Source organism: Nelumbo nucifera, chromosome 6 (genome assembly GCF_055504915.1).
Source record: "Nelumbo nucifera cultivar China Antique chromosome 6, China Antique-T2T, whole genome shotgun sequence".
In the NCBI taxonomy this organism is placed as follows: Eukaryota; Viridiplantae; Streptophyta; class Magnoliopsida; order Proteales; family Nelumbonaceae; genus Nelumbo; species Nelumbo nucifera.
The window spans coordinates 16,863,036-16,889,261 of NC_142654.1; the positions used below are offsets into that span (position 1 = coordinate 16,863,036).

The 26,226-nt window shown below is 39.6% G+C and overlaps 1 protein-coding gene across 2 annotated transcripts in view; it reads left to right on the forward strand.

Annotated features, from left to right (window-relative positions):
* Positions 1–26,226, forward strand: part of LOC104590533 (Tetratricopeptide repeat (TPR)-like superfamily protein) — a 77,800-nt gene that overhangs the window by 39,980 nt on the left and 11,594 nt on the right. Inside the window, exons 16-25 of one of the 2 annotated variants that reach the window (XM_010249246.3) lie at positions 2,314–2,421; positions 12,410–12,551; positions 13,535–13,645; positions 13,727–13,811; positions 13,908–13,983; positions 15,686–15,871; positions 23,449–23,559; positions 23,727–23,912; positions 23,995–24,153; positions 25,763–25,990. In XM_010249246.3, coding sequence (XP_010247548.1) covers positions 2,314–2,421; positions 12,410–12,551; positions 13,535–13,645; positions 13,727–13,811; positions 13,908–13,983; positions 15,686–15,871; positions 23,449–23,559; positions 23,727–23,912; positions 23,995–24,153; positions 25,763–25,990 — 1,392 coding nt within the window. The remainder of the gene's footprint in view (positions 1–2,313; positions 2,422–12,409; positions 12,552–13,534; positions 13,646–13,726; positions 13,812–13,907; positions 13,984–15,685; positions 15,872–23,448; positions 23,560–23,726; positions 23,913–23,994; positions 24,154–25,762; positions 25,991–26,226) is intronic. The other variant, XM_010249252.3, reaches the window with a different exon arrangement.

Genomic DNA, 26,226 nt, shown 5'->3' on the forward strand with positions numbered 1-26,226 from the left:
TCCTCATTGTTACTCTCTCTCTCTCTCTCTCCCCCCAAAATTCTCTCTTCTTTTTCATCTCTCGCCTCTCTTTTCTCTCTCTTCATTATTATCCATCCTTTTTCTTTTCTCTCCTACATGTTATTTGATTATTTGTCTCTTTTCTCTCCTTACTCGTATAAATTCTCTCTTTCACTTGGGTCTATTACTAGGGGTGTCAACGGTATTCGAAAATCCAAATTCGAATTTGATATCTGATGTAATTGGTTCAAATTCGAATATTTTGAATGATGCAAACAATCGAATTCGAATATATGCTTTGTACCGATTAAATAATCGAAACGAATTCAAATACATGTCGATTCGATTTGATAATTATCCGAATTTGATTATTATAATGATATAATATAAAAGAAAGATATCTCTTAAAAGTTAGAACCTCGGTCAAGTGTCTTTAACTTTTTATATTATATTATTATATACTCTTATTTTAATATGAAAAATAAAAAAAAAGAACTAATTGCTTCTTCCATGATAAGACCACTCGGTTCAGACTTATATTTTCATTAGTTGACAGGTGATAAAAGTGCATTAATTACTTCAACCTGCTCCGTCTCATCTCCCCCATTTCCCTCCCTTGTATCTCTCATTTTTTCATTCCCCTGCATTGACTTCCTCCCTGGCATCTGGTTTTGTTGATTTTTATGGAAGAGATTTCAAAAAAAAAAAAAAAGAATAGCACATATTGAATGCAAAGATCATGTATTAATGAAACAAAAGAGAGTTTCACAGTAAATGAATAGCACAGTTGCGGCTGTCATCCATTTATTTTATGGTAAACAAAAAAATGTTGCAGTCTCTCCCTCTTCTCCTCTTTCTCTCCCTCCCTTCCTCTCTTGCTTTCTCCTTGTTCTTTGTCCATCTTCTTCGTTGTTTGTTCCAGATTTTATTAGGTTTTTTGTTTTTCTTTTCTATTTTTCCCTTGTTCGTTCGTTTTCTTCATTTACAGAAACAGTGTATATCTTTTGTTTGTTCAAAGAAAACAAGTTAAGACTTTCTCCATAATTCATTCAAAGGGAACAAGAGGGCTCATTCTTGGATTTCAAGAATTAGGATGTAATCCATCGATTTTGAATTAATCGAATATTTGATTATTCGATTATCTAGTCGAATTCGAATTCAGTTTTTAATTTTTAATATCCGTTGAATTTGAATTCGAATAATCAGTTTTATGATCGAATTTGAATTCGAATAATCAGTTTTATAATCGAATTCGAATACGACGTGATTCAATTCGAATTCGCTCTGTTACAGGCCTATCTATTACTTCTCTATTTTCTTTTTCTTTATAACTTTTTTATGAAGTCCAGTTTTCTTGTTAGAGTTGAATCAATAAGGTAGGGACATGTGTCACTATAGGAGAAACCCAAAGATTTGTTTTTTTTTTTTCCCTCAAAAGTGTTGATTGACAGTTTTAAATATTCAAATGGGTCAAGATGGATGGTTTAGGTTGGGTTGCAACCCATGTACATATTAGAAATGTGAGTTGTAAATGGGTGTGGGTAATTGATGGATGGGTTGGTCAACCTGTTGTAAGAGGATAGGGTAGTGTTGTTCTGTGAGTTTCTGAAGGATGGACAAGAATGCCTGTTCTGAAAGCTTTAAGTTAGTGGAATAACCACCTAAGGAAAAGGTCTGGTAATCTGAATGTCTGAGAGGTCTAAAGTCTCCAAAAGTGCCTGAGAAGGAGGCCAGGTTCTCTAAAGGGTGGCAATGCAGCTTGTGTACAACATCGGATTGAATTCTTGACTCTTCTTTTTGGGAATGGTTCCCAAGTTAGTTATGCCAGCTCATCATGGGCGGTACTGACTTGTGCAGTACAATTTTCTTATTCACTTTGCAATGAATAAGAAAATGGTTGATGCTATAGCATTCTGTCTTTCTTGTGACACATTGAACTTGTCCATTTGTCCTTCAGCAATTGGGTTTAGGGTTATTTTATATTCTTTGAGCTCTTGCAAGGTGGCAACTAGTTGGTTGGTAAGGCCTTCTTCTGGTTTTAGTGGAGGCTTGGTCCTGCCTGCACCAGGGTTGGGGGATGGGCTGCTCCCCATTGTGAAGCCCCATGGACCAAAAAGAAAAAAAAACAGAAGAGAGCTCTAACCTCCCTTTACACATGTTCATGCCTATAGTTGTTTTATAACATAAATACATTTTATATTAATTTCCAGATAAAGAAAATATTAACTCCATGATTTCTATTATTATTTTTTGCTATCAAACTAGTTCTTTAAAAAGTTAACATTCTTTCTTTGGTTCTTATGTCTAACTTAGAAAATGGGGAAAGAATTTGAGGTATTCAGACTTCAATTACCTATTACCAATATGCCTTCTCTGAAGATTATATTTGAAGACCATCGGACTTATGCATCTTCTACAGCTGTAAGTTGCCTTGTTATTTGCTTCTTGAGTGTCTTGATGCTTTCTGCAGTTGGATCATATACCTGATCTCTGACACGTTATAATATAATTCCACTATCTCATTAGGTGATCCTAATTCAGGAATTTGTACTATGCATTATATTGCTGCACAAAGCAATGCTGTTATCATGTAGTTTTGTCTATATCATTTCCTTATAATTTACAGCTTCACTGTATTTTCCCTTCAATACATCTTTCGTTATTACTTGATTATGCATGTATATTCTTTCTTGTAGAGGAAAAAACTACAAAAGCTCTTACTCCTTATTACTCCAGGCGAGATTGCACAAATAGGAAATAACAAAAAACAGAACCCCCTTACACATGGTTATGAAAAAAAAAGAAAAAGAAAAAGAAAACAGAGCCTCATACTATTTGTAAAGGATAATAGTTAAGTTATTGAGCATAATAACTCTTTGTTTTTCATAAGACCTTCAGAGAGCTGGAACTTTGTTTGGATTATTGGAGCCCTTGGTGGGAGATGAGGAGTTATGAGAAAAATTCTTCATATAAGTCTCTGGTACTGCATCCTAAACTGCCTTTGCTGACTTAAGGGAAAAAAGCCACTATTAATATTAATATGGTTATGTTGAGTTCAACAACAAAGACATGATCATTAATTTACTTGCCTTCCAGTTGTCATGTGTCAGTTCATCCTCATCAGGATCAGGTTCCTCGGTCTTTCTCATGAAATAGTTAAGTTTTCCTTTACCTCCAACGAACATCCTAACTAATTGGGACCAATGTAAGTAACTGGTTCTATCTTGTTTTGCACTAATAAGCTGCACTCCAATGTTCTCCAAAGTGGAAGACAGAGTGCTAACACTTGTGTGATATATCTCTACTAGAACCAGCATTGGAATTCCTACTTGATGTCATATTTTCTCAACACAACCAGCATTTGAATTCTTACTTGATGTCGTAATAACTCAACACAAAAGAAGACAACAACAGCCAATAGTCAATCCAACCACTGGTACCTCCAAGTATGCAAAGGACATAAATGGTGTCCAAAGCATAAGACAAAAGAGAGATAGGACACTTTAACTAAAAGGATCAGAGTAATCTCTCTCATGACCATGGTTGGTAAAATCTCCCAAAAATCTTTCTATTTTTCATTTGTAGACTATACATTTAAGTTTTAAAATTTTAGAATATTATTTGAAACTTTCCAATATTTATCAACATAGTTATTAAAAATCTTTCCCTGAAAGAACAAATGGGGATTTGGTGCTTGATTGTATCTTGATGGGATTTTTTTGGAAAGGTAAGGTGATTTTATTGAAACAGAAAACAGATACAACAGGGCCCTCACCAAAAGAGAACTGGCCCAGAAATAAAACAGAACACAGACTCCGCAGAGACCAACTCAAATTACAGACTCCATAGGGATTGAGAACTAAGAAGCTGAGGCACATTTAGGTGCTTAAATTCAGGATTAGCAGCCACCCAAGAGATCTGCTTACTCACAGCCCTTTGCGCTAACTCATTTGTGCTTTTAAACTTGTTACAGAAGACTCTGTTGTTTCTTTCAGACCAGATGGACTAGATAACAGCTGCTGGAATAGTTTTCCACACCAACTTTCCCTTCTTCTTGAGATCCCTCACCTTCCAACAACACATCAATGCTTTAATCATACTTGGCATAACCCAACAGATTCCTGCAGCTTGGGTTGGGAACGCTCCTCTTAAGGACAGTTTCCCGGTTATGTACTCTCTTTTGTTAAAAAAATTGAAGGTCATTTCCTCTGTTTGTGTGAGTGAGGGTTCTTGGGATCTGGGACTAAGGAGAGGGTTGAGAGACTCAGAGGTGGCCTCCGCAGATGAGCTGTTTTCTCTTTTGGGTGCAGTTTTCCTAGACCAGTCTTGCCCAGATACTAGAATTTGGTCAGAGTTCCCCTCAGGGCTTTTCTCTTGCTCTTCTTTTTTCAATGCTTTAGTTCTGATGTTGTGCCTACCCCTTTCCTTGCAAAACAAGTGTGGGTTACTCCTATTCCACCAAAGGTTAGGGCTTTCTTCTAGGAAGTGGTTCTCTAAAAGGTCAATACTTTGGATGTACTTCAAAGAAAAAGGAAAGGCTGGTGCCTTTCCCCTCATGTCTGTTGCCTTTGCCTGCAGAATGGAGAGACAGTGGCTCATCTATTTATTTCCTGTCCTTTTACTTCTTGTATTTGGGGATTGGTTTTCTTCTCTCTTTGGTTGTAGGTGGACTCCTTTATTTGTGCAGAACCTTTTCGACTCTAGCTTCTTCCTGTTACCAAAGAAGAGAGGCAGGGTGATGTGGAAAACAACAAGAGCAGTTGTATTATGGTCAGTGTGGGAGGAGAGAAATAATAGGCCTTTCCAAGGACAGGAAAGAACCAAGGAAACACTTATAGAGGGCATCACTACCAGGATCATACATTGGCTGAAAGCTTTGGAGCTTTTTAAAGACTTTTCTTTCACTGACTTCACTAGAGGATGAAGTGTCATAGTTGGTTCCTCATCATTCTCCCTATCAGTTAAGGAAAGTTGGACCCCACCACCTTGTTTTAAAGTGAAACTAAATTTTGATGGAAGCTCTATAGGCAACCCGAGCCCCTCGGGATTAGGGGGTGTTTTCAGAGATGAGAGAGGTAGAGTGCTGGCCCTATAGGGGTGGGAGACTCCCTAAAAGCAGAAGTTTTTGCTTTACTCCAAGGTCTCAGGTTGGCAAAGCATTGCGGATTGCAACAAATAGAAGTGGAGGGAGACTCCAAATTGGTAATAGGCTGGCTGCAATCTAGAAGCTTGGGCACATGGCTTTTCAGACATCAGCTAAGGGAAATCTCAAGCTTAGCAAGGGAGATTGGGGTGAGATTTATTTGGGCAAGAAGAACAGCAAATGGTATGGCCGATGCTTTAGCAAAGCAAGGAGTCAATAGGCAAGAGTTGTTTTGGGCCTGTTTTTGAGACAGTTTGTATCAAAGGGTTCTCCATCCGGCCTCGCAGATGTAATTTTTATCCATTATTATTAATGAAAGTTACCATTTCCCATAAAAAAAAGACTATGATGATCTGTAGAATCCGGCTGAGACCCACAAAGCTCGCAAGAGATATCCGGAAGCTGAAGAACTCTTCTTTCCAGATTAGATCTAGAGAGGCACTTATCTAGAGCCATTGTCCAAACCAGAAAATTAGATTTTGAAGGACTGATCAGTTTCCAGATCTGACTGAAAGGGAAGCTTGTAGAATCTGAACTGCTAAGCTTGAGGGCCAAAAATTTGATTGAGAAGCAGCCATCACCATTCCACTTCCAGCTCCACTCGCCCTCGAAGTTAGTATTTATCCCCTGCCCTTGTAAGAGCTCCAACAACTCCATAATCTTATCCAATTCCCAGTCAAACAGGTTCCTTCTAAATTGAGGGGGTCCAGGTCATCCCATTTTCAGAAACAGTGTAGGAGTCAACCACCGAAGCATCATGACTAGCAGAACATTAGAACAGGAGGGGGAATGCCTCAGCCAAGGGACCATCGTCCTTCCAAAAATTAATTCTCTCCTTTACCCACCTTAAAGCTTACTCCTTCCAAAACAATAGGCAGATTTTTCATTATGCCTTTCCACAAGGAGCAGCCCCGATTTGAAGGGGGATCTCAAGACCTCCAATTACCCCACTCCACCCCGAACTTTGCAGCTAATAGATTTCTCCACCATGCAGTTCTTTCTAAGGCAAATCTCCAGCTCCATTTGCTGAGAAGGGAAGAATTGAACAATTTCAGCTTCCTAATACCCAATCCACCTTCCTCACTAGAGAGGCATACTTGGTCCCAATTGACTAGATGAATTTTCTGCTCTTCTTCCTAACCTTTCCACAGAAAATGTCTCTGCAATTGTTCCAATCTTTTTGCCTTTTTAGTTGGGATGGGAAAGAGAGACATAAAGTATGTTGAAAGGTTGGAGAGTGTGCTTTTAATTAGTGTCACTCTACCCCCAACTGGGAGATATTTTTCTTTCCAAGAAGACTTTTTCTCCATCCTTTCTATGAATGGAAACCAAAGAGCTGAAAAGGAACATTTTTCCCCGAGAGGTAAGCCCAAGTATTTAACAGGGAGGAAGTCAATCTGGCAAGCCAACATCCTCGCACACTCCTCCAAATTAGACACTTAGCCCATTGGAATAATCAGACTTTTACTCAAATTTACTTTTAGCTCAGAGGCAACTTCAAACCAGCTCAGAATCCCCAGAAGGAACTCCAACTGATCAGGGGAGTCGTCCACAAAACAAAGAGTATCATCAGCAAATTGAAGGATGTTCACCTTTTCCTTCCCTGGAGCAATCACAAAGCCTTCCCAACAACCAGAAAGAGCAGCCCTCTTACTAAACAGCGAAAGAATTACCATGATACAGATGAACAATAGGGGAGAGAGAGGGTCTCCTTGTCTTAACCCCCCTAGAACTTTCAAAGAAACCTGCAGACTGCCCATTTGTCAACATAGAAAATTTGGGGGAAGATATGCATACTTTGATCCAATTCCTCCACTTTTGACCAAAGTTCATTTTCTCAAGCACAAAATCCAAACACCTCCAGTTTACATGATCATAAACTTTCTCAATGTTCAATTTGCACACCAAACCAAGACTTCCCTCTCTCCTTCTAGAGTCAATAAGTTCATTAGCTATAAGAACAGAGTCAAGCATTTGCCTCCCTGGAACAAAGGCAAACTGATTGTCAGAGATTACACTGCTTATCACCCCTTTCAACCTTTCAGCCAGCACTTTTGCCAAGATCTTATAGAAGCTGTTCAGGAGACTTGTAGGCCTCAAATCTTTGATGTTAACAGCCCCTTCAATTTTTGGGATGAGAGTGATAAAGGTGGCGTTCAAATTTCTTTGAAAGGAAGCGTTGGAATGGAAAGACTGAAATACATTTACGAAGTCTTGCATTGCTTTATAAAATCCCAGCACTTCACATAGAAGAGATTGGTTAAACCATTCTGGCCCAGGGGATTTGTCCCCTTCCAAGTTCCAACTTACAAATTGCTGCCTTGATCTCCTCCTCCGAGAAAGGCCTCTCAAGGAGCAACTTCTGATTCTCATTTAACTGCTTGAAAGGTAAGTCCACTGGAAGAGGTCTACAGGCCCAACTCTCCTTATAAAGATGAGAGTGATAAAGGTAAGTCCACAAAATGGCAATCAGCTTGATTTCAGTAACTGAATCCCCAACTCTGCCTTCCCATTCCAGCTTGCTAATTGAAGAAGCTCTACTCCTCGCATTTGCCATTTTGTGGAAAAATGTGTATTTCTGTCCCCCTCCTTCAGCCAAGTGGTTTTAGCTCTCTGGCTCCATTTTATCTCTTCCTTGACTGCCAACTTATCATACAAAATTTTGAGATCTTTTCAGCTTTAGAGCATCTGATAAAGGACCTAATTCTTCCGCTCTATCAATATCTTCAATTACACTAAGATAGGTTCTTTTCTCAGTTTACAATGTCAAGCTATTTTCTAGCCTTCAGAGTTTTGTTTTGTCCTTGATTGCTCCCAGCTTCTTCGCCAGAATAAAAGAGCTGGTTCCCTCCACATGGAAATCACACCAAACTGCCTTCAATAAAGGGATAAAATGGTCTTCTTCAAACCAAGCATTCTCAAATTTAAAAGGATCCTTTGCTTTCTCCTGGTTTCCACATATTAGTTGAATTGGAGTATGGTCTGAAATCAGCCTAGGGAGAGTAATCTGCCTGAATTCAGGGAAACTATCATCCCAGTTCGCAAAAACAAGAAATCTGTCGAACCTTACCAAAGTAGGAGTATCCTGGTTATTAGTCCAGGTATAATGGGCACCCACTAGAGGAAGGTCAGACAGATGATGTAACGTTGAAATCACCACCTATAACCCACAGATAGGTGAGAGAGCCTCTCAAATCTTCCAGTTCCCCCCAAAAGGCATTCTGCAGGCTTGAGTTTGTTGGACCATAAACATTTGTTACTTGGATAATATTCCCATTGACAAGCCCATAAGTAGAGATATTGAGAATTGGTCAGTTCTGGGACACTACTCTATAGACCGAAGGGTCCCACATAATCACCAAACCTCCAGCTTTTCCAATAGCCGTTTTTTCTCTCCATCGAACCTGACCTTCTCCACAAACACTATGGACCATAAAAGCATCAAGCACTTCCAATTTTGTTTCTTGCAACAAAATGATTTTTGAATTGGAACGCTTAAGAACATCACACGCCACCAATCTTCTCCTACCCGATCCTAAACCTCTGACTTTCCATGATAAAATTTTTAAATTCATTTCACTATTGACACAAAAGGAATTCTCGCCCACTTCTTACAACTTCTTTAATCCACTCACTACTCCCCACCTTATCGTTGAATTCCCAAGTGAGTCTCATCATCTCTCTGTTCTTTTTCTAAGAGGTCCCCCCATTCCTGGCTGCTAATTTCCCTCTTTCCATAAGTATTTTTTGCTCAACAAGAACACACATTTGACTTTACCTCTCTGATCCACCAAAGCAATAGACTTGCCTTTGCTGTTCGCTGGCGGAATATTCTTGCTAGAGGATAAGACAACTTCAGTTCTTGGTCCCGAGAGAATAGGCGAGCTATTCTCTTTCTGGTTGTCAATTTGAACAACTCCTTGCACTTCGTTGCCTACCACTGCAATAGGCGAAATCTCCAGCAGATCTTCCTCTAGTTGCACCAGAGGGAGTTGCTGGATCTCCATCTACAAGGGCTCCCGAGTCGATGTCGTCAATTAAAGGGGAGGGGGAGGGGACTGGACTGAGCCGCTGTTGCAGTGGCCCCTTTCCTCTATTGCCGATTGGACCCAAGTGGACTTTGAGGGTTGGCTCAAGGCACGAGCCCTTGGTTTGCTTTGAGGGTTGGCTGAGCCAAGCTGGACCCAAGTGGATGGGGCTGTTGATAACTAATCTGTGCAAGAGAGTTCTGGGCTCAATGGAAACCTTTTGAAATTGCTCAGATTGCTGATTTGAAGTCGAGTTGGGTTTCTTCACTTGCATATCCTGGATCTGATTCAATGGATCCAGGTTCAATAAAGATCCAGATCCTGTCACCTGCCCTGCCTCATTTAAATCATTCAACGGAAATTCCGCCATGGGAGCCACTTGTAATTCACGAATGCACTCCTTAATGTTTTCAACTCTTCAATACCCGAGCTTCCCCTAATAGACCAAATTTGAAATTATGTCCCCTCTCCTTGGTAACTCCCCTTGGTCTCTCATCTTGACCCTCCAAGCTCTTTAAGATTGAATGGCCTAGAGGCCTTCTATCCATCCCCTCCTTCTTGCCTCCTCTTACCACTGGCAAAGACGAATCCTTCGATAGGAACCTTTGAGACGACAGAAAGTTAGGTGAGGCACTCCTCTGAGAGCCTTTGGAGAGGCGACTGTTCCCTTCGTCTTCTATTAATACTGTTTTTAAGATGTCCGGTCCAGAAACCCCTAGCTTTTGGATCCACTCTCCAGCCCCCTTGACCTTCATCTGCTAACTGAAGGCAAGAATTCAAGCTAGAGGCGACGTTTCAATAAAGCCACTACATAAATCTCCAATGGACTTCATAACACTCGGACACTAGAGAAGTAACGGGAGGATGAAGACTCTCATCCAGAGTGAATCGTCTTGAACAATATCCTCCTTCGACTCAGGGTAGCACCCTGGACTTGTGCCCCACCAGTCTACAAGGAGGGGGTTTCTCCCCATCTGCCAAGGTCCATTTCTAAGCACCCACTCCGCTTCAGCTCTTGAAGAGAAGATAAACAGGAAGAGGTCATCATCCAACTTCTTCACTTTGACTCCCCTTACCATTCCAGTTCTCTGCTTCCTGACCCCTATCTCCCAGCGAAACCCCACTAAGCAATTTCATAGGAAATCCCTTCTCATTTCCAACCCTTGGAGTTCTGCGACAAGAACCAACTTGTGCTCAACCTTCCTCATCTCAGTGTTCCCAAACTCCGGCCAAGCCCCAACCGCCGCAGCTTTACTATAGGAAAAATTAGGTCTCGTCCTCGCATCGACCCCTGCCCTATTGTACCAGTTTTCCACCTCCCACCTCCTCTTCCAACAAAAGATCTACGAAAGACACCCCTGTGATACATTTGGTGCATCCTAGGGATGGACCACAAACGCTCCCCTTTAGTTACAAGTTCCAGACTCACTAAGTCGCTATAATTCAAAAGAAAAAGGCACCACAGAAGAAGATTCTCAATCTAATCAAGATGTATAATAAGAAAGATTCCCCTCCCTGGAAAACAATGTTTGATGGGGATGACTGATCGATGGCCACAATTTTGGGGGATGACTGATCAGTGGAAGTGGAGTTACAAGGCACACTTAATTAGTGCTTGAAGCGTGTAAGAACTAATTAAGTTAATGATTTCTTCACTTAAAACAAGTATCATTAAAACTATCCTATCTAAATTGTTTTTAGCATTTAGAACTTCATTTTTTAGATCTTTATTCATCTACTATTATCGCTACTCCACTTTTACTATTGATTTCTTTCCTATCTAAATACAAGACTGGTAAGAAAGTAAAGATATCACCTAAATCTTTTTTTTTTTTTTTTGCACTTGGTTACTTCCATTTGCATCTGTCATCAGTAAAACTCATACTCAAGTTTTGAAGTACTTGAGATTAAATCTTTTCTTGGAATATTGGCGTATTTTGGATCTGAAACATCTTTCCCATTAAATTACTCAAATTAATTCACTTCTTTTTAGCTTCTTCCACAATATTATTCTATTACAGGGAACATAAATGCTGATGTAAAGTTGTAAACCAATGTTTTCTATAATCAGGTTGGAAGTCATATTACATCTATGATCTATGACAATTTAAAAAAAAAAGGAACAATATAACTTTCTATTCTATGATAGTGGTACCATTTCTGCTGTCTCAAGTGGTATGTGTTTGCTAGAGAGCAGTTGCAGAAGAGGAAGAAGAAGAGAGAACAGATCTGAGAATGGGCGGCAATAATGTCTCAGCCGGCCCTAGAAGCTAATATAAATATTTACAATAAGAAGATACATGAAAGGACTAGATTGCCCCTGATTAGTGATGGGACACCTAGACATAATAAAGATAAATAAAACATAAAACAGGTTTAGGCCCATTAACAAAGGCCCATAAAAGACTAAGAAACTTAAACATAAGAGTTAAACTAAGCCCATTAACACTTAACCACTCGAACCAACAATATGATCATCTGTGATGTTAGTTTGGAACCTAAGGCAATGTTGCAACATGGCTACAAGCTTTGGGTCAGTGTTGTAGCTCAGGTTTTAGAACTTGTAAAAGATCAAAGCTCTTACTGTGAGATTCCAATCCTCTGGTTAAGGGCTCATAAACCAGAGAATAGGAGAGTTGGAATCTCACCACATGGAAGAAGAATGTCTCTTTTCTAAACAAACTAATTGTAGATATCAATTCTCAAATATTTCCTTAAATTGGTAAATGTGAGGCAGCACCATTTATAGGCAAGGCTAGGAAAGAAAACCCTAGCTTGCATAGTATGCTTTCTACAAACAGGCAAAATTATACAAATACCTTTCTAGAATATTCTTCTGGAGTATTCCTTTTCTGGGCATGGGGTTACTAGAGTGAGCTTCATATCTTGGACAGAGGCCAAAGATTTGGTTGTGGGTTATGGACCTTCTGTATCATGAACTGGCAGAGGAATGACAAAATTGGGTTTCTTTCCTTTCCTTTAATATAAGGGCCTTCATATGTTTGTGGGCCAAGGGAAACTTTGTGGTGTTATGTGTACATGGATCTGCTAAAGGGCTTAAGCCCATCCTGACTGCAACATCATGTAAACATAGTCTATACTTATTATGTACTTGAGTTTTTAGTCTTTCAAGCAATTGTCATTGATGATATGAGGCATTCCTTTCTTGGACAACTGTTTTAACTTGTTGCAATATATTATTAAATCTGTGATTTATGCTATTTATTCCAAAACTCAGGTTAGTGTTAGAGAAAGCTTGTGGCAGTCTTTGGAGGAGAACATGGTTCCATCCTTACCTACCTCTAGGACTAATTGGCTGGAATCTCAACCAAAGTATTCTTCAAAGAAATATAAAGACTCCAGCATTTGTGTTGCCGGAGGTATGCACTATTTTTGTATCAATTAAAGCCATATTATCTTAAGGAAATGTAAAGATTCAGATTGAACTGGTTATTCTGCTTCAACAAAAATACAATTCCTCACATTGTACTTGAAGGTAGTTGTCTATAGGTTCTATCAACCTATTTGTTGGTCATTATCTACTTGCTTCGGATTGTTTGTACAAATACAAAATCATTGCATCTTACTCATGCCTGTTTGTATGGAGAATTTATAGCATACACCATTTATTAAACAAATGGAAGTGATTGGCAAAATATATAGGTTTCCTTCACAGCTTGTTCTCCTCAACTTGAATACTATCAATCCATGGACACTTTTTGGAAATGGACTGTCATCTTTCTCATATTGTATATAAATGTCTGGCGGACATCCAGCCCAAAAACAGTGGAGATAGAGGTCTGATATACATCTTAGAACTTTCTTCCCTGAAACTTTGTTTGATTTGTCAGAAAACACGATCTAGAAAGCAGTTGCATTTCTTAGATGGTGGCTCCAAGAAAGCACTTATTTGCAGTGGTAAAAAACAACAAGAATTTAAGAAAAAGAAGGAGAAACAGGAGAAAGTTACAAAATTTCTTTCATTCATTATACAAATTATCCCCCAAACCCATCTGGTGAAGGAGTCTGCCAATTCCCGGTCTGGGCTTCCTATGGAATTAGGTTTCACACCCCATGGTCTTAGGCATTTTTATCCTGTTAGCTTGCTACACTCTTTGGTTGAGATTCAGAACAGTAATTTATAGAACTACTTTCACTGTTTAGATTGCAAGAAACATTGTGGGGGAACAGACAATTTCATCTATCTATCCTTGTTAATTTATACAAAATTCTTTCAGCTCACTTCTAGAAGATAAAAAGCAAAATTTGTCCAATGTAATTCAGAAGTTTGGTCAGGGAAAATCTATGCCACATTATTCTGTTGATAAAATTTCCTAACAATTTATGTTTTATTTGCTTGCAGAGGCAATAAAGGTGGGTATTGAGTTTAGAAACCCTCTTCAAATTCCCATTTCAGTTTCTGGTGCTTCTCTTATTTGTGAGCTCTCTGCTAGATCTGAAGCAGCAGCTTCAGGTAAGCAAGTTCGTTTGTTTTTGCGTTTTCATATGCTTCTTATTTGTCAGTCCATGATTTATGTGCTTTGAATTTCATCAGAGATAGGTGGTCAATATAGAGATTCACTTGTATCTGTTTCAAGGCAACAGAATGATACAGAATTCAGAAAGTTGGTCAGCAGTTGGTACGTCTGTCTACTTTTTCTCGGATTCATTTCTTACTCAAAACATCTTTTATTTTGTTATTCACTCTAAAGGGAGTGGTGACTTCATTACTGCAGGGAACAGAATTCCAGCAATTCTTTGTTTACATTATCAGAAGTTAATTTTTCGTTGGGGGGAGGTGAGACAATCATGGTGAGTTTTAGTGCAGAAACAAACTCTGTATGAAATTTTTTGTCCTTCCACATCCTACTATAAGACATAAGTTCTAGTGTTTCATCTAGATTAGCCATATATTTAAATGAGTGGAGGTAATCTACTTTCCTATAATAAAGCTTCTTTATATTTTGATTTTTGTACTTGGAGCTTATGCAATTTATCAATGCTTATTGACAAAATCATTTCAATTGTTTGGTGTCCAAATATCTGAGGGAAATGAAAAGACTTTTTTCCCATTCTGTGGGTCTATTTAATTTCTTTCCTAGAACTCAGGTGGAAACAAACATCCTGGCCTGCCAGGTGCAAATCCAGCTGTACACCCAGTGAAGTCTAGACAGAGCTGGACTAAGCATAAGTATGTATGTAGGTATTTAAATATGTATTTGTGTATGTAGAGGTTCTAATTGGGTCAAGTAGGAAATTCCCCACACAACCCTGTCGTATTTTTGCCACGTGGAGGAATGTAGTGGCAGATCAAGACTGTCCACACATAGGGGCCCCTCTGGATTAGCCAGGTTTTCAATCCTCAATTCTACATTATCCATATATGACTATACCCAACTTGAATTGGTTTGTTTCTTTAAAAATATTAGAAGTTCAAAGTTATTTTTCTTTAATACATGTCCATCTAGGCTTTCGCCTTGACAATTATGATCCAAGGGCTTGATTCATTGCCCCCCTCCATCCACCCAATTATTTTTGAGATTTTAATCTGTTGAATTAGCGGTGTGTGTGTGTGTGTGGGGGGGGGGGTACAGGTTTAATTTAATCTTGAATTAAATTATATCACTTTTTTAACGTTGTCAGTGTAAATCTTGAATTTCCTACTTGGTTTTGATATACTATCTTTCCATGATTCTTCAGGAGTGAAACTACCTTCTTGGATAAATTTTTGTTTGGACAACTAGCCTCTGTTTAAATCCTTTTGTCTCCATTTCTACCAGTCAAGACCATGATTCCCACTTTCAATATGATGGACATTTTGTCATGTAGAGGTGGGGAAATTTCTGGGATATTTTGCTATTTTCTCTAAGATATTTGGAAAATCTAATAAAATCAAGGAAATTTTCTAAAACATGGAATTTGTTAATAAACCTTAAAGGAAATGTTAGAGGAAGTATAAATGCTTATTGAAGGCTAAAATACCATAGTAAACAACTGTATGAATCAAATATAGAAGATTAAGAGACTTAAATAGGTCTGTCTCCCTTTTAGTCTTTTATCTATCTTCTCTTTATTGCGTATGTTGTTTACTTTCCATTTTAGGTTTGTCTTTTTTGTCTCTATATGATTTCCTCTGTTGTAGTTGTGTTCTTTTTCTTTTGAACCATACCAATTTACTATGTCAATCGTAACAAAATAGTAAACCATTCATTCAATCACTGAATCCCCATTTGTTCTTTTAGGAAAAGACTTTAAAAACTATGATCATTTAATGAAATATCAGAAAGTTTCTAATCATATTCTAAAAGTTTAAACCTTAAATTTATAGTCAATCAATGACTTTTGAAATATTTCCGACATATCAATGATAAACATGGTCAAGACCATAGCTAAACCTTATCCATTGCTCAAGCATTTTCCCCCTTGAAATTTATTCATGCTTTTGATGTTACTTGTTTTATTAGTTACTAATATCATCAAGAATTCTCTGAACCATTGACTTTTCCATTTTCAGGTACAACTATCTGTTACTCCCAAAGTGGAAGGTGTACTAAAAATAGTTGGGATGAGGTGGAAATTGTCAGGTACTGTAGTTAGTTATCAAAATTTTGACTCTGATGATGCAAAGAGAAAAAATGTTAAGGGAAGAAGGAAAGGAAAGCAATCTTCAAGCAAGAACCTGGAGTTCGTTGTGATAAAGGTTTTACTCTTTGATCTTTACAATTTTCCTCTATTTCCTCTTTTCTTGTTGCATGTGCAATCCATTGAGGAGGTAGAAAAAAATGAAGGGCTATAAGTGGAGAGTGAGAGTAGGGAAAGGGTAGACAACAGGGATAAAGGTTGGAAAGAGAGATGGGGATATTATTGGAAATATGAATAATGAAAAAAAGTTTTGTAAGTGGAAATCAAAAGTTTGAGACTTGACAGAAGGGGGCAAGTGAAACTCTCTATTATATATAGATGCATAACGTTAGTTAGCTTTTCCTAATATTAAAGAGCTAAAAGGCTGTAAGTGGAGAATGGTAGAAGGGAAAGGGTTGACAATAGGGATAAAGGGTAGAAAGAGAGATGGGGAAATAAGAGAGGGTTCAGACTGGAAGAAAGGATCGAGTGGTTTGGGCAGTGATGACAATGACCTTGGCTTCTTTCTTCTCTTGATCTCTTCTTCAGAAAGGAAAAAAATTCCAAAAAGAGCTGAAGAGTGAAGGAAGAGGGAGAACGAGTTGAAGGAAGCATGGGAGAGGAGAGAAAATTCAAGCCGGCGGGGAAATGGCGATTGGAGATTATCATTGAAGCCAAAGACTTCCTGTTCGAGCAGGGAAGGACAAAGGGGAAGGTTCACCTGAAAATCAGAGAAGGTAGTAGGGCGACGATTCTTCTACCAGAGGAGGCGTGTTTGTGGTTGAAAGGTTTTGTTGACGGAACTGTTAACACCTTACGGGAAGAAGGATGGAGAAACTCGATGATCTGTGGGGGTAAGAGATTCGAATCAGTTCTAAAGAGGAATGGAAATGGGTGGTTTATCATGGTAACAGAGCATTTTGGCAATAACAAAAGGCAAGTGTTGTGTATGCCGGAAGGCCAGAAGCGGAGAGGGTGGGCTTCTTTTGCTTTTAATCTTCAGGCTTTTCTCTTGAAGGTCGAAGGGAGAGTGGCAGAAGAACCTGATAGGAGCTCTAAGGAATGTAACCCAGCCATTCTGTGCGCCCCGGAGCCTTGCAAAGTGCAAAGCCCTGAAGGTATGGTATCTAGTTCAACTGAACATCGGAGAATAGCTCTTGAAGAAGGGAGAGGTAGCTGGGAGAATAGGATGGTTTTAATGGCAGACAGGGCGATAGAAGACTGGACGAAGGTCTTAGAAGCAGTTGCAGAGAGACTGGGCCTAGAAGAAGATGCAGTCTTATTGCCCTTCGCTGAAAAGAAAGCTATTTTAGATATTAGCGACAAGAAACTGAATTTCAGCACAGTCCAATCAGAGGGAAGAATGATACAGGTTCAGAACTGGGTTCCAGTTTGCAACGAAGTAGAGCCAAGAAATGGCAGCTTCTTGATCAAACTTCTAGAACTTCCATTCAATCTCTGGAACGAACAAACCTTAAGGACAATCGTCAGAGCTCTGGGTGGAGTTCTGCTGGAGGTTAACATGAGAAACCTGCAAGCCGTGGAACTTAAGGTTGCAGGGATTAAGCCAGAAAACCTGCCGCGAGCTTTCGAAGTTCACTCAGAAGATGCCTGGTACAAGGTCTGGTTAGCCTAAGCTGAGGCATCGCTCTGGGGAAGACGAACAGAGGTTGAAAAGGCATCGCGTTGGTGTACACGTGGCCTTCAGGACTGGCTGGAAAGCCAGTAGCGCGTGGAAAAGTGAAAACAGTCGCAGTTCGCAGGGGTGCTCCAAGTCTCGAAGCCTTCCTAGGCTATTAATTCAAATTTTTTTGAAGTAGGGATGTGCAAAGAGGGTGGCCCGTTCTATGTTGACGTGGCTAGAAGGGGAAAGGCTCGGGCGATCTCTCTTAATAAGACCTTGTCTGAACCGGCCATAAGGAAGACCGAGCCGGCTGGTTTATCGGGTGAGCAAATAAGGGCACCGGGTGGTTTTTTAAGAGGCCCACGTGACAACTTAAGTCATCACGTGGGGCGGGGAAGGGTTAGGCCAATGATATATGAAATTTCTCATCTATCATCGTCTAAATCTCGCATGGCCGACTGTGAAGGGTTTCAGAAGGCGAGAACGGCAGGGGGAAACTGACCTCTGAGCTGGGTAAGACGGCTGGCTGGTGACGAACAGAAATGACACGATTCTGATCACCCGAACCCGCGCTACTTGAGAAACAGAACTGAAGAGAGGAAAGAGGCTGACCAAGGATGGATAAGCTGCGGCTCAGAGTCTGATTGCGATGAAAACTCGGAAGGTTGTGAGAGTTTAGGCAGTGCGGCAGATGAAGATCTTTCAGAAGATTAGAACAGGGATATGTTCAACCTGGAACACCTGTTCATTGGGGATATGGTGGGGGAACAAAAGGAGGAGGGGGAGGTGCGGGTGAATGAAACTTCTTTTTGTAACAGAGGAGATGTTAACCGAAAATCGGATGAGCCCCTCCCAAGTTCTAGTGCTTTGCAAGAGGCCGAAAAGGAGTTAGCTCGGGCTTTCTCAGAGCTGAACAAGAGTACAACACAGAGAGGTACACACTTGGGTATAGGAAGAGGTCTTTGTGTAGATCTAGTGACAAGGAATAATTTCCCCTAAACCGGGGAGACAGTGTGCTCCAAGTCCTCAAAAAAGGAAGTGACAACCAATTATTCTCTTTTGCTTACTCCTCACAACCCTCAGTTGGCCTCAGGTAAATCCCTCAACTCTGTCAATTCAGTTTTTGATACTGATGAGTGCTCTGTGTCCCTTGTTCCAGATTCTCCCCTCAACCAAGTGTCGGAGGCCCATGGTCAGAGAGCTACAGTGAGTCTACAAGGGGAGGAAGTGGTTGAGAAAACTTGTAGAGAGACAAAGATTTGGGAAATCATTGAGAGTTTAATGGGTGAAGCGGAGGGGAAGGAACTGCAGAGAGGGATTATAGAGGGGATAGAAAGGGCTATTGGTGGAGGTAATGAAAAAAGGAATGAGAAGATTCTTAGGAGCGAGAAGAGTGGAACAATAGAGAAAGAGGAAACTAGTGGGGAAGAGTCAGTTGCAGAGTTTGTGAAAAAGTTGGGGTGCAAGCTGAAGAATCCAAATGACTTAAAAGCCTATATGCAAAAAAAAAGAGGACAGCAAGCTCAAGAAGAGAAAGTTGTGTGAAGTGGAGAGATTGAAAAGAGATATTGAGGGGGACAAGAAGTTTGAGGTGAGAGGGGATAGAAGGAAAGGGTTTAAATAGATTTTGGAGGAGTTAGGGTTGAGGTTAAGAAGTTAAAATGAGAATCCTAAGTTGGAATGTGAGGGGTTTGGGCAGTATTAGGAAGAGAGCAACAATTAAAGAGGTGATTAAGAAGTTTAATCCGGATGTGGTAATGCTTCAGGAGTCCAAAAGAATGGTTTTTGATTGCAGATGGGCAAGGAGTGTGTGGAGATCTAGGGGGATAAAGTGGGTGGCTGCTCCCTCGTGGGGATCCTTAGGTGGGATTGTAACATTGTGGAAAGAAGAATTACTATTAGGTGTGGAGGAGTTAATAGGAGATCATTCTGTTTCCCTAAAGTTCAGACAGGTGGATGATGGGTGTGAATGGGTACTAACAAATGTATATGGCCCCAATGACTATAGGCAGAGGGAGAAATTATGGGAAGAATTGAGATATTAGAGGCCTCTGGGAAGGACCTTGGTGTGTGGGAGGGGATTTTAATGTAGCGCGATTTATAGAGGAAACTAACAACCCTAGACAGAGAGTGACAACAAGTATGAGGACCAACCTTCAATCTAGGCCAATATGCTCTAAGATGGACAGATTTTTGTACTCAACAGATTGGGAGGAACATTGGGGTAATCTAACTTCTAGGGCTCTTCCAAGACTTACTTCAGACCATTGTCCTATAGTGTTGGGTAAGGAGGAATTGAGAGGTGATGGACCTACCCCATTCAAGTTTGAAAACATGTGGTTGACTCATCCGGTTTCATTGAGAAGATTAGAGAGTGGTGGGAACAATCTAATCCGATAGTAGAATGGGAGGGAATGAGGTTCCACAAGAAACTTCAATTCCTAAAATCACAAATAAAGGAGTGGAATAGGTTGGAGTTTGGAAGAATAGAAGAGAGAAAACAAGTTTTGATGGAGTAGATTGAGGAATTGGACCTGAAGGAAGAGAGAGGTTCCTTTGGAGAGGAAGAAAGGAAGATGAGATGGGATTTTAGGAGGCAGATGGAGGATATCCTAGTTAAGGAGGAAATTAGTTGGAGGCAAAAATCCAGGTGTAAGTGGCTAAAGGAGGGAGATAGAAACATCGAGTTTTTCCATTCAGTGGCAAATGGGAGGAGAAAAAAGAATTTCATCTCTAAATTAGAAGTTGAAGGAGTAGTTTTGTCCCACCCGGTAGAAATTGCTGAGGTCCTAGTAAACCATTTCAAATCTATATTTAGAAGGCCTTTGAATGGGAGGGTGTGGTTGGAGGGATTGGAATGGCCGACTCTAAGTGCAGAGAAGAGAGAGTGATTAGAAAAGAGTTTTGATCTGGAGGAGATAAAGGAAGTAGTATTCTCAATGGATAGGACAAAAGCTCTGGGTCCAAATGACTTCACAATGGCTTTCTATCAGGATTGTTGGGATGTTTTGGAGAATGATCTTAGATAAGTTTTTGAGTTCCACAGAAGGGGAATAATAAATCCGGGTTTGAACTCAACTTTCATTGCTTTGGTCCCAAAGAAGAAAGAGGCATTACAACCAAAGGATTTTAGACCTATTAGTCTGGTGACTAGCTTGTACAAATTTATTGCAAAAGTGTTGTCTCTTAGGATAAAGAGGGTGCTTCCCTCTATTATTGCACCCAACCAAGGTGCTTTTGTGGAGGGAAGATAGATCATTGATCAGATCCTCATTGCAAATGAGAGCTTGGAGAGCTTTAGGAAATCGAAGTAGAAGGGAGTGGTTTGCAAATTGGATTTGGAGAAGGCATATGACCTAGTTGATTGGTCCTTCTTGTTGGAGGTTTTGAGAAGTTTTGGCTTTGGAGACAGGTGGTGTAATTGGATTTGGGGCTGTGTCAGGACTTGTCATTATTCTGTTTTAGTGAACGGAACTGTGGTTGACTTCTTTCCTGCTTTGAGAGGTCTAAGACAAGGAGATCCACTCTCCCCTTTTCTTTTCACCTTGATTGCTGATGTACTTGGGAGATTGATCCATAGAGCATACTCGAGGAATCTGATAAAAGGGTGGAGAGTAGGAAGGGAGGAAGTTCGTTTGACACATCTACAGTTTGCAGATGACACAATCTTGTTCTGTGAAGGAGGGGACATTAATTGGATCTGAAATTTAAAGTTGGCAATACAACTGTTTGAGCAGATATCTAACCTCAAGGTGAACTTTGGTAAGAGTTGTGTGGTGGGAGTGAATGTGGATGAAAGGGAGCTAAGGGAATTTGTAGGAGAGCTAGGTTGTGCAATCTCGGATTGGCCCTTGACATACTTGGGCTTCCCTTTAGGAGATAATCCTAAGAATGTAAGCTTCTGGAATCCAGTAGTGGAGAGGTTTGAGAAGAGGCTGGCGGCTTAGAAGAGAAATTATCTTTCTTTAGGTGGGAGAGTCACTCTGATTAGGTCTACCCTAGCTAACCTACTTGTCTACTATCTGTCAATGTTTAAGATCCCTTCTAAGGTCTCCAATCTCTTGGAAAAATTAATAAGGAATTTTTTGTGGGAGCCTGGAGAGGAGAAGAGAGATCATAGGGTGAGTTGAGAGGTGGTAACTAGGTGTAAAAAACTAGGAAGTCTTGAGATTGGTAACATCAAGAAAAGGAATATGTCTTTGCTGGGAAAATGGTTGTGGAGGTTTACAATTTTAAGGGATAAATTGTGGACTGAGGTTGTGGCTAGCATACATGGGCTGGAAGACAATGGCTGGGATCCTGGAATCATGGCAAGGGCTACAACCGCTTCTCCTTGGAAATCGATTCACAATCTGCTTCTAGTTTTTTCCCCTTGGATCAGGTATGGTCTAAACTCTGGTAATCGAATAAAATTCTAGGAACAACTTTGGGTCGGGGATTCACCTCTGAAGGATCAGTTTCCCTCCCTGTATGCTCTGTCTGACTTGAAAAATGAACCTATTTCTTCTTTCTTGGTTCCTTTAGACTCCACTTCTGGTTTTGGGTGAAACCTAGGCCTGCGTAGGTCAATTAGGGATATAGACTTGGACAACATGTTACCTTTGCTAGCCATCCTTGAGAATGTCTTCCTAAATCCTGATAAGGAATACACCAGATTTTGGACCTCTTCCACCTCTGGTACTTTCTCTTGTGCTTCGTTATTTGAAACCTTAACTCAGCCTTCTGTCCCTATTGGGTTGCCCTTTCCGGTTAAGGAAATATGGAGCAAGCCTATTCCTCCTCGAGTTGGCTTTTTTTTTGTTGGGAAATTTTCTTGGAAAGAATAAACACAATTGACTTACTTCAGAGAAAGAGACCCAACTATTGTCTACTTCCTAATAGATGTTCTCTTTGTAAAGCTGATGGGGAATCCGACTACCACCTCATGGTCTCTTGTAAGGTCACTGAAACTGTATGGGAGTGGGTTTTTTCCCGCTTTGGGTGTTCTTGGAATCCTCCTGAGAGTGTCCAAAGTTTGTTTTCTCCTTTTTTTTTTAGATGGCCTAAGAAGCGAGGGAAGATTATGTGGAGGAGTATTAGGGCAGCTGTGTGCTGGTCACTATGGGAAGAAAGAAATTCACATATTTTTTTAGACAAGGAAAGAACCTTGGAAGAACTGTTAGACCTAATTCTATTAAGGGCTGTTCACTAGCTAAAATCTTTGGAGTTGTTTTCAGACTTTCCTGTGGATGACTTGCTAAGAAATTGGAAAGAGGTTGCTACTACTTCTCGGTGCAAGAGAACTCTTACTCCCTCTCGGTCCCCTCCCCGCTCTGGATTCATAAAATTGAATTTTGATGGTAGTAGTGTAAGGAATCCAGGGCCCTCTGGGACTGGAGGAGTTTTCAGGAATAAGGAAGGGATTGTTATTGCTTTGTTCTCTGGCCCTATTGGAGAAGGTGACTCTCTTGGGGCTGAGATCCTTGCAGCACTGGAAGGAATTCGAAGAGCAAAGGAATTAAATATCAGCCGGTTGATCCTGGAAGGTGATTCAAAGGTGGTGGTTAGCTGGTTGAAGAAAGAGGACAGTGGATTGTGGAGCTATAACAATGAAAAGAAATAGTTCTTATGGTTGTGTAGGGACATTGAGATACAATACAACTGGGTGAAGAGGAGTGCCAACTCATTTGCGGATGGGTTGGCCAAGCAAGGGGTGAATAGGGAGTCGATCTTTTGGGCTAATTTTTTAATTTTTTCTCTTTGTATTCTGTTAATGGGGAGCTGAGATATTTTATCTCCCCTTGTATCCATAGTATCACTTTTCTCTTATTATTAATAAAGATGTTGTTATTGATAAAAAACATGGAAATAAGAAAAATGAAAAAAAAAGTGTTGTGAGTGGAAATCAAAAGTTTGAGACTTGACAAAAGGGGAAAGTGAAACTCTCTATTATATATGGTAATAGATGCAGAATGCTAGTTAGTTTTTTCTAATATTAAAAATTTAATTTCTCTTTCCTGTTCATTTTCTAATATTACATCTTTGATGTCCAGAGTCTACCCAAGCTTGGGGGCTGTATTCATCACCTACCTAAAAGAGTATATGCAGGGGATCTGCGCCGTCTTGTATTGGAGTTGACAAATGACTCTGAATCGTCTGTGAAGGTGAAATCATTTAACTGTCATTGTAACAGCTAGATTTCACTGAGAGCTATGAAATTATACAAATTTGTACATACAAATTATATGCTTGCACTTTTTAATGTGCACCATGAATTTCCATTATGTTTGTTTGTTTGATCAATAATGTATTTCTGACATGTTACCGACAGACTCTGAAGATGAAGATCAGTCATCCAAGATTTCTAATCCCAGGGAGTCTGGAAGACATGAATGTAGAATTTCCTTCTTGTCTAGAAAGGCAGGCAAATTGTCGAAACAGTCACGTTCAAGCTAATACTGTTAAAGGGTCCAACAGCTGTTTCTCATTTCCAGAGGTCTGTACACAACATGTTTTGGTAGGGCATGTCCTGTTGCAATTGACATCAATTTGGAAATTCACCATATTCTCATATAATGTTATTTCTTTTCTGTTTGCAGGATGTAGACATTCAAGGAGGAAAGACCTTGTTGTGGCCACTTTGGCTTCATGCTGCAGTTCCTGGAAGCATTTGCTTATATATAACAATATATTATGAAATGGAAAATGTATTGAGTGAGATGAAATACCGTACTCTTCGCATGCACTACGATCTGGAGGTAGGCAATCATTTTAGAAGCAATAATCAGAAACTTCATTAATGCAGCAATGGTAGTATTGCCCCAACATTCTAAAATGTTTTGCAATGATGGGACATGGGACCAGTACAACAAGATACATCATGGCCTTTCAGATTAGCCCCTGGACCTGATGCCTCCAAAACTAGGATCATTCCTTGTCACCTCTTGCAGCTAGAGCATTTGCAAGACTATTTACTATTTTCCAACCTTGGGGTCTTCCTCAACAAGTAGTTCAGGCTAGCTGACAAAGATTTTGCTTCTCTACTATAAAATCTGAGGGACCAAGGGCTGTATAGTCTTAAAGAAAGCCAACCAACCATTACTTACGTACAAATCCCCTTCTGCTATCAGTTGGTTCCAGTCTGAAGAGTATTCCAGTTTTAATTCTTAAGGAGGGTAAGCAATTTGACCCTTTGATATATTCCTTCACCAGCTGATAAATAGCTAAGCATGATATTTACAGTCCGATATCTAAAGATATCTCCTACCCCTTGGGAGTCTGGATTGCCCAGGCAGCATCCAAACTTGTCTTACCTGTTATCTTATAGGAGTAAAATCAGCTAAGCACCTAGCCACAAGGATGAAGAGAAGTTCTGATTATATTTTCTGACAGCATGAATTTGAAATATTTTCAGTTATAACAGAATATAATCTAAGAAAAATGTGCTCCAGGTTGGACTTTGATGTCCTTTGGTCCAACTTCCGTTTATATTTGGAGTAATCTATCATAAATGCTGCAGCCCTGCAGGTATAAACTTTTAAGGCCCATAAGCATACACATCTTTGGCAATCTTCTTAGAGCAAGGAGTGCATGATTGACTTGTGTTAAAATGAATATCCAGAAAGTAATTTGTTAATGGAAGGTGTACTTTATTAAACTAATGTTGCATTAATTTCAAATTTGCATTCAGTCACTTGTTACAAGCTTTAGCATCTGACAAACATGGTGTTTCAGATTCCTGTTGAATAGGACGATAGACTCACCGGTATATTTTAATAAGATGGATATTGTTTTCATATATTATATATTAGCAACTAATGGGATGTTCAACAGAAATATAAAAATGTTATTGTTGTCATCATCATCATCATCATCATCATTATTATTATTATTATTATTATTATTATTATTATTATTATTATTATTATTATTATTAGTGTCAAAATAGAAAATATGTAGATCGGTACATTCATTTAAAAATCCATGCAATATAGCTACTGAATATAATTCCTTTTGGACTCTTTTATAGCCAGACCTCATGGTGATTCATAGAACCATAGTTTTTTCCTATATATGTAACAAAGATGGTTCATAAAAAGTCAACCTTTATATCTTCTTGATGAGAAATTAGGTTGTACATCTGCTTATAATATCATAAATTTTATTCAGACTGGTTCAACTTCGCTTGGTCCTAGTTAGCTCAGTCTGCTGTTTGACAATCATCACAATCTTTTCATTAGTTTTTGGTTTGTAGGTTTTAATTAATACTAGCATGTTGATTTGATCATATCATTACTTCTTTCTCACTAACTTATCAGTGGGAACTGTAATGCAATCACTGGAGTGGCTTAATTTATCCTTTAACAGGTGCTACCATCATTGGAAATGTCGGTCCAAATCAGCCCCTGTCCATCAAAACTGCAAGAGTTCCTGGTGCGCATGGATGTTGTCAACAAGACCAGTTCAGAGAATTTGCAACTTCATCAATTGTCATCTGTTGGATGGGAAATTTCATCATTAGAACCTGATGGCACCATTTGTCCCTCAGAATTGTTAATGGATGGTCAAGCATTATCTTTCTTTTTTAAGCTCAAGGTTTGTTCATGAAAATCCTATTTTCAACAACAATTGCATGTTTAACTTTTGTTTAATATTAGAAAGGGGCAGAAAACATTTGTTCTAATCTCTACTAGGGCTATTGCCTACAGTGCAGGTGCAGCACCCCATGCACTAAGTGCTGGTTATATTGAAATTTATTAAAATTTAATTTTCCATTTGAAGTTCTGAGTTAATTAAGTTATTCTTCAAGCTCATGAAAGTTTTTATACTTC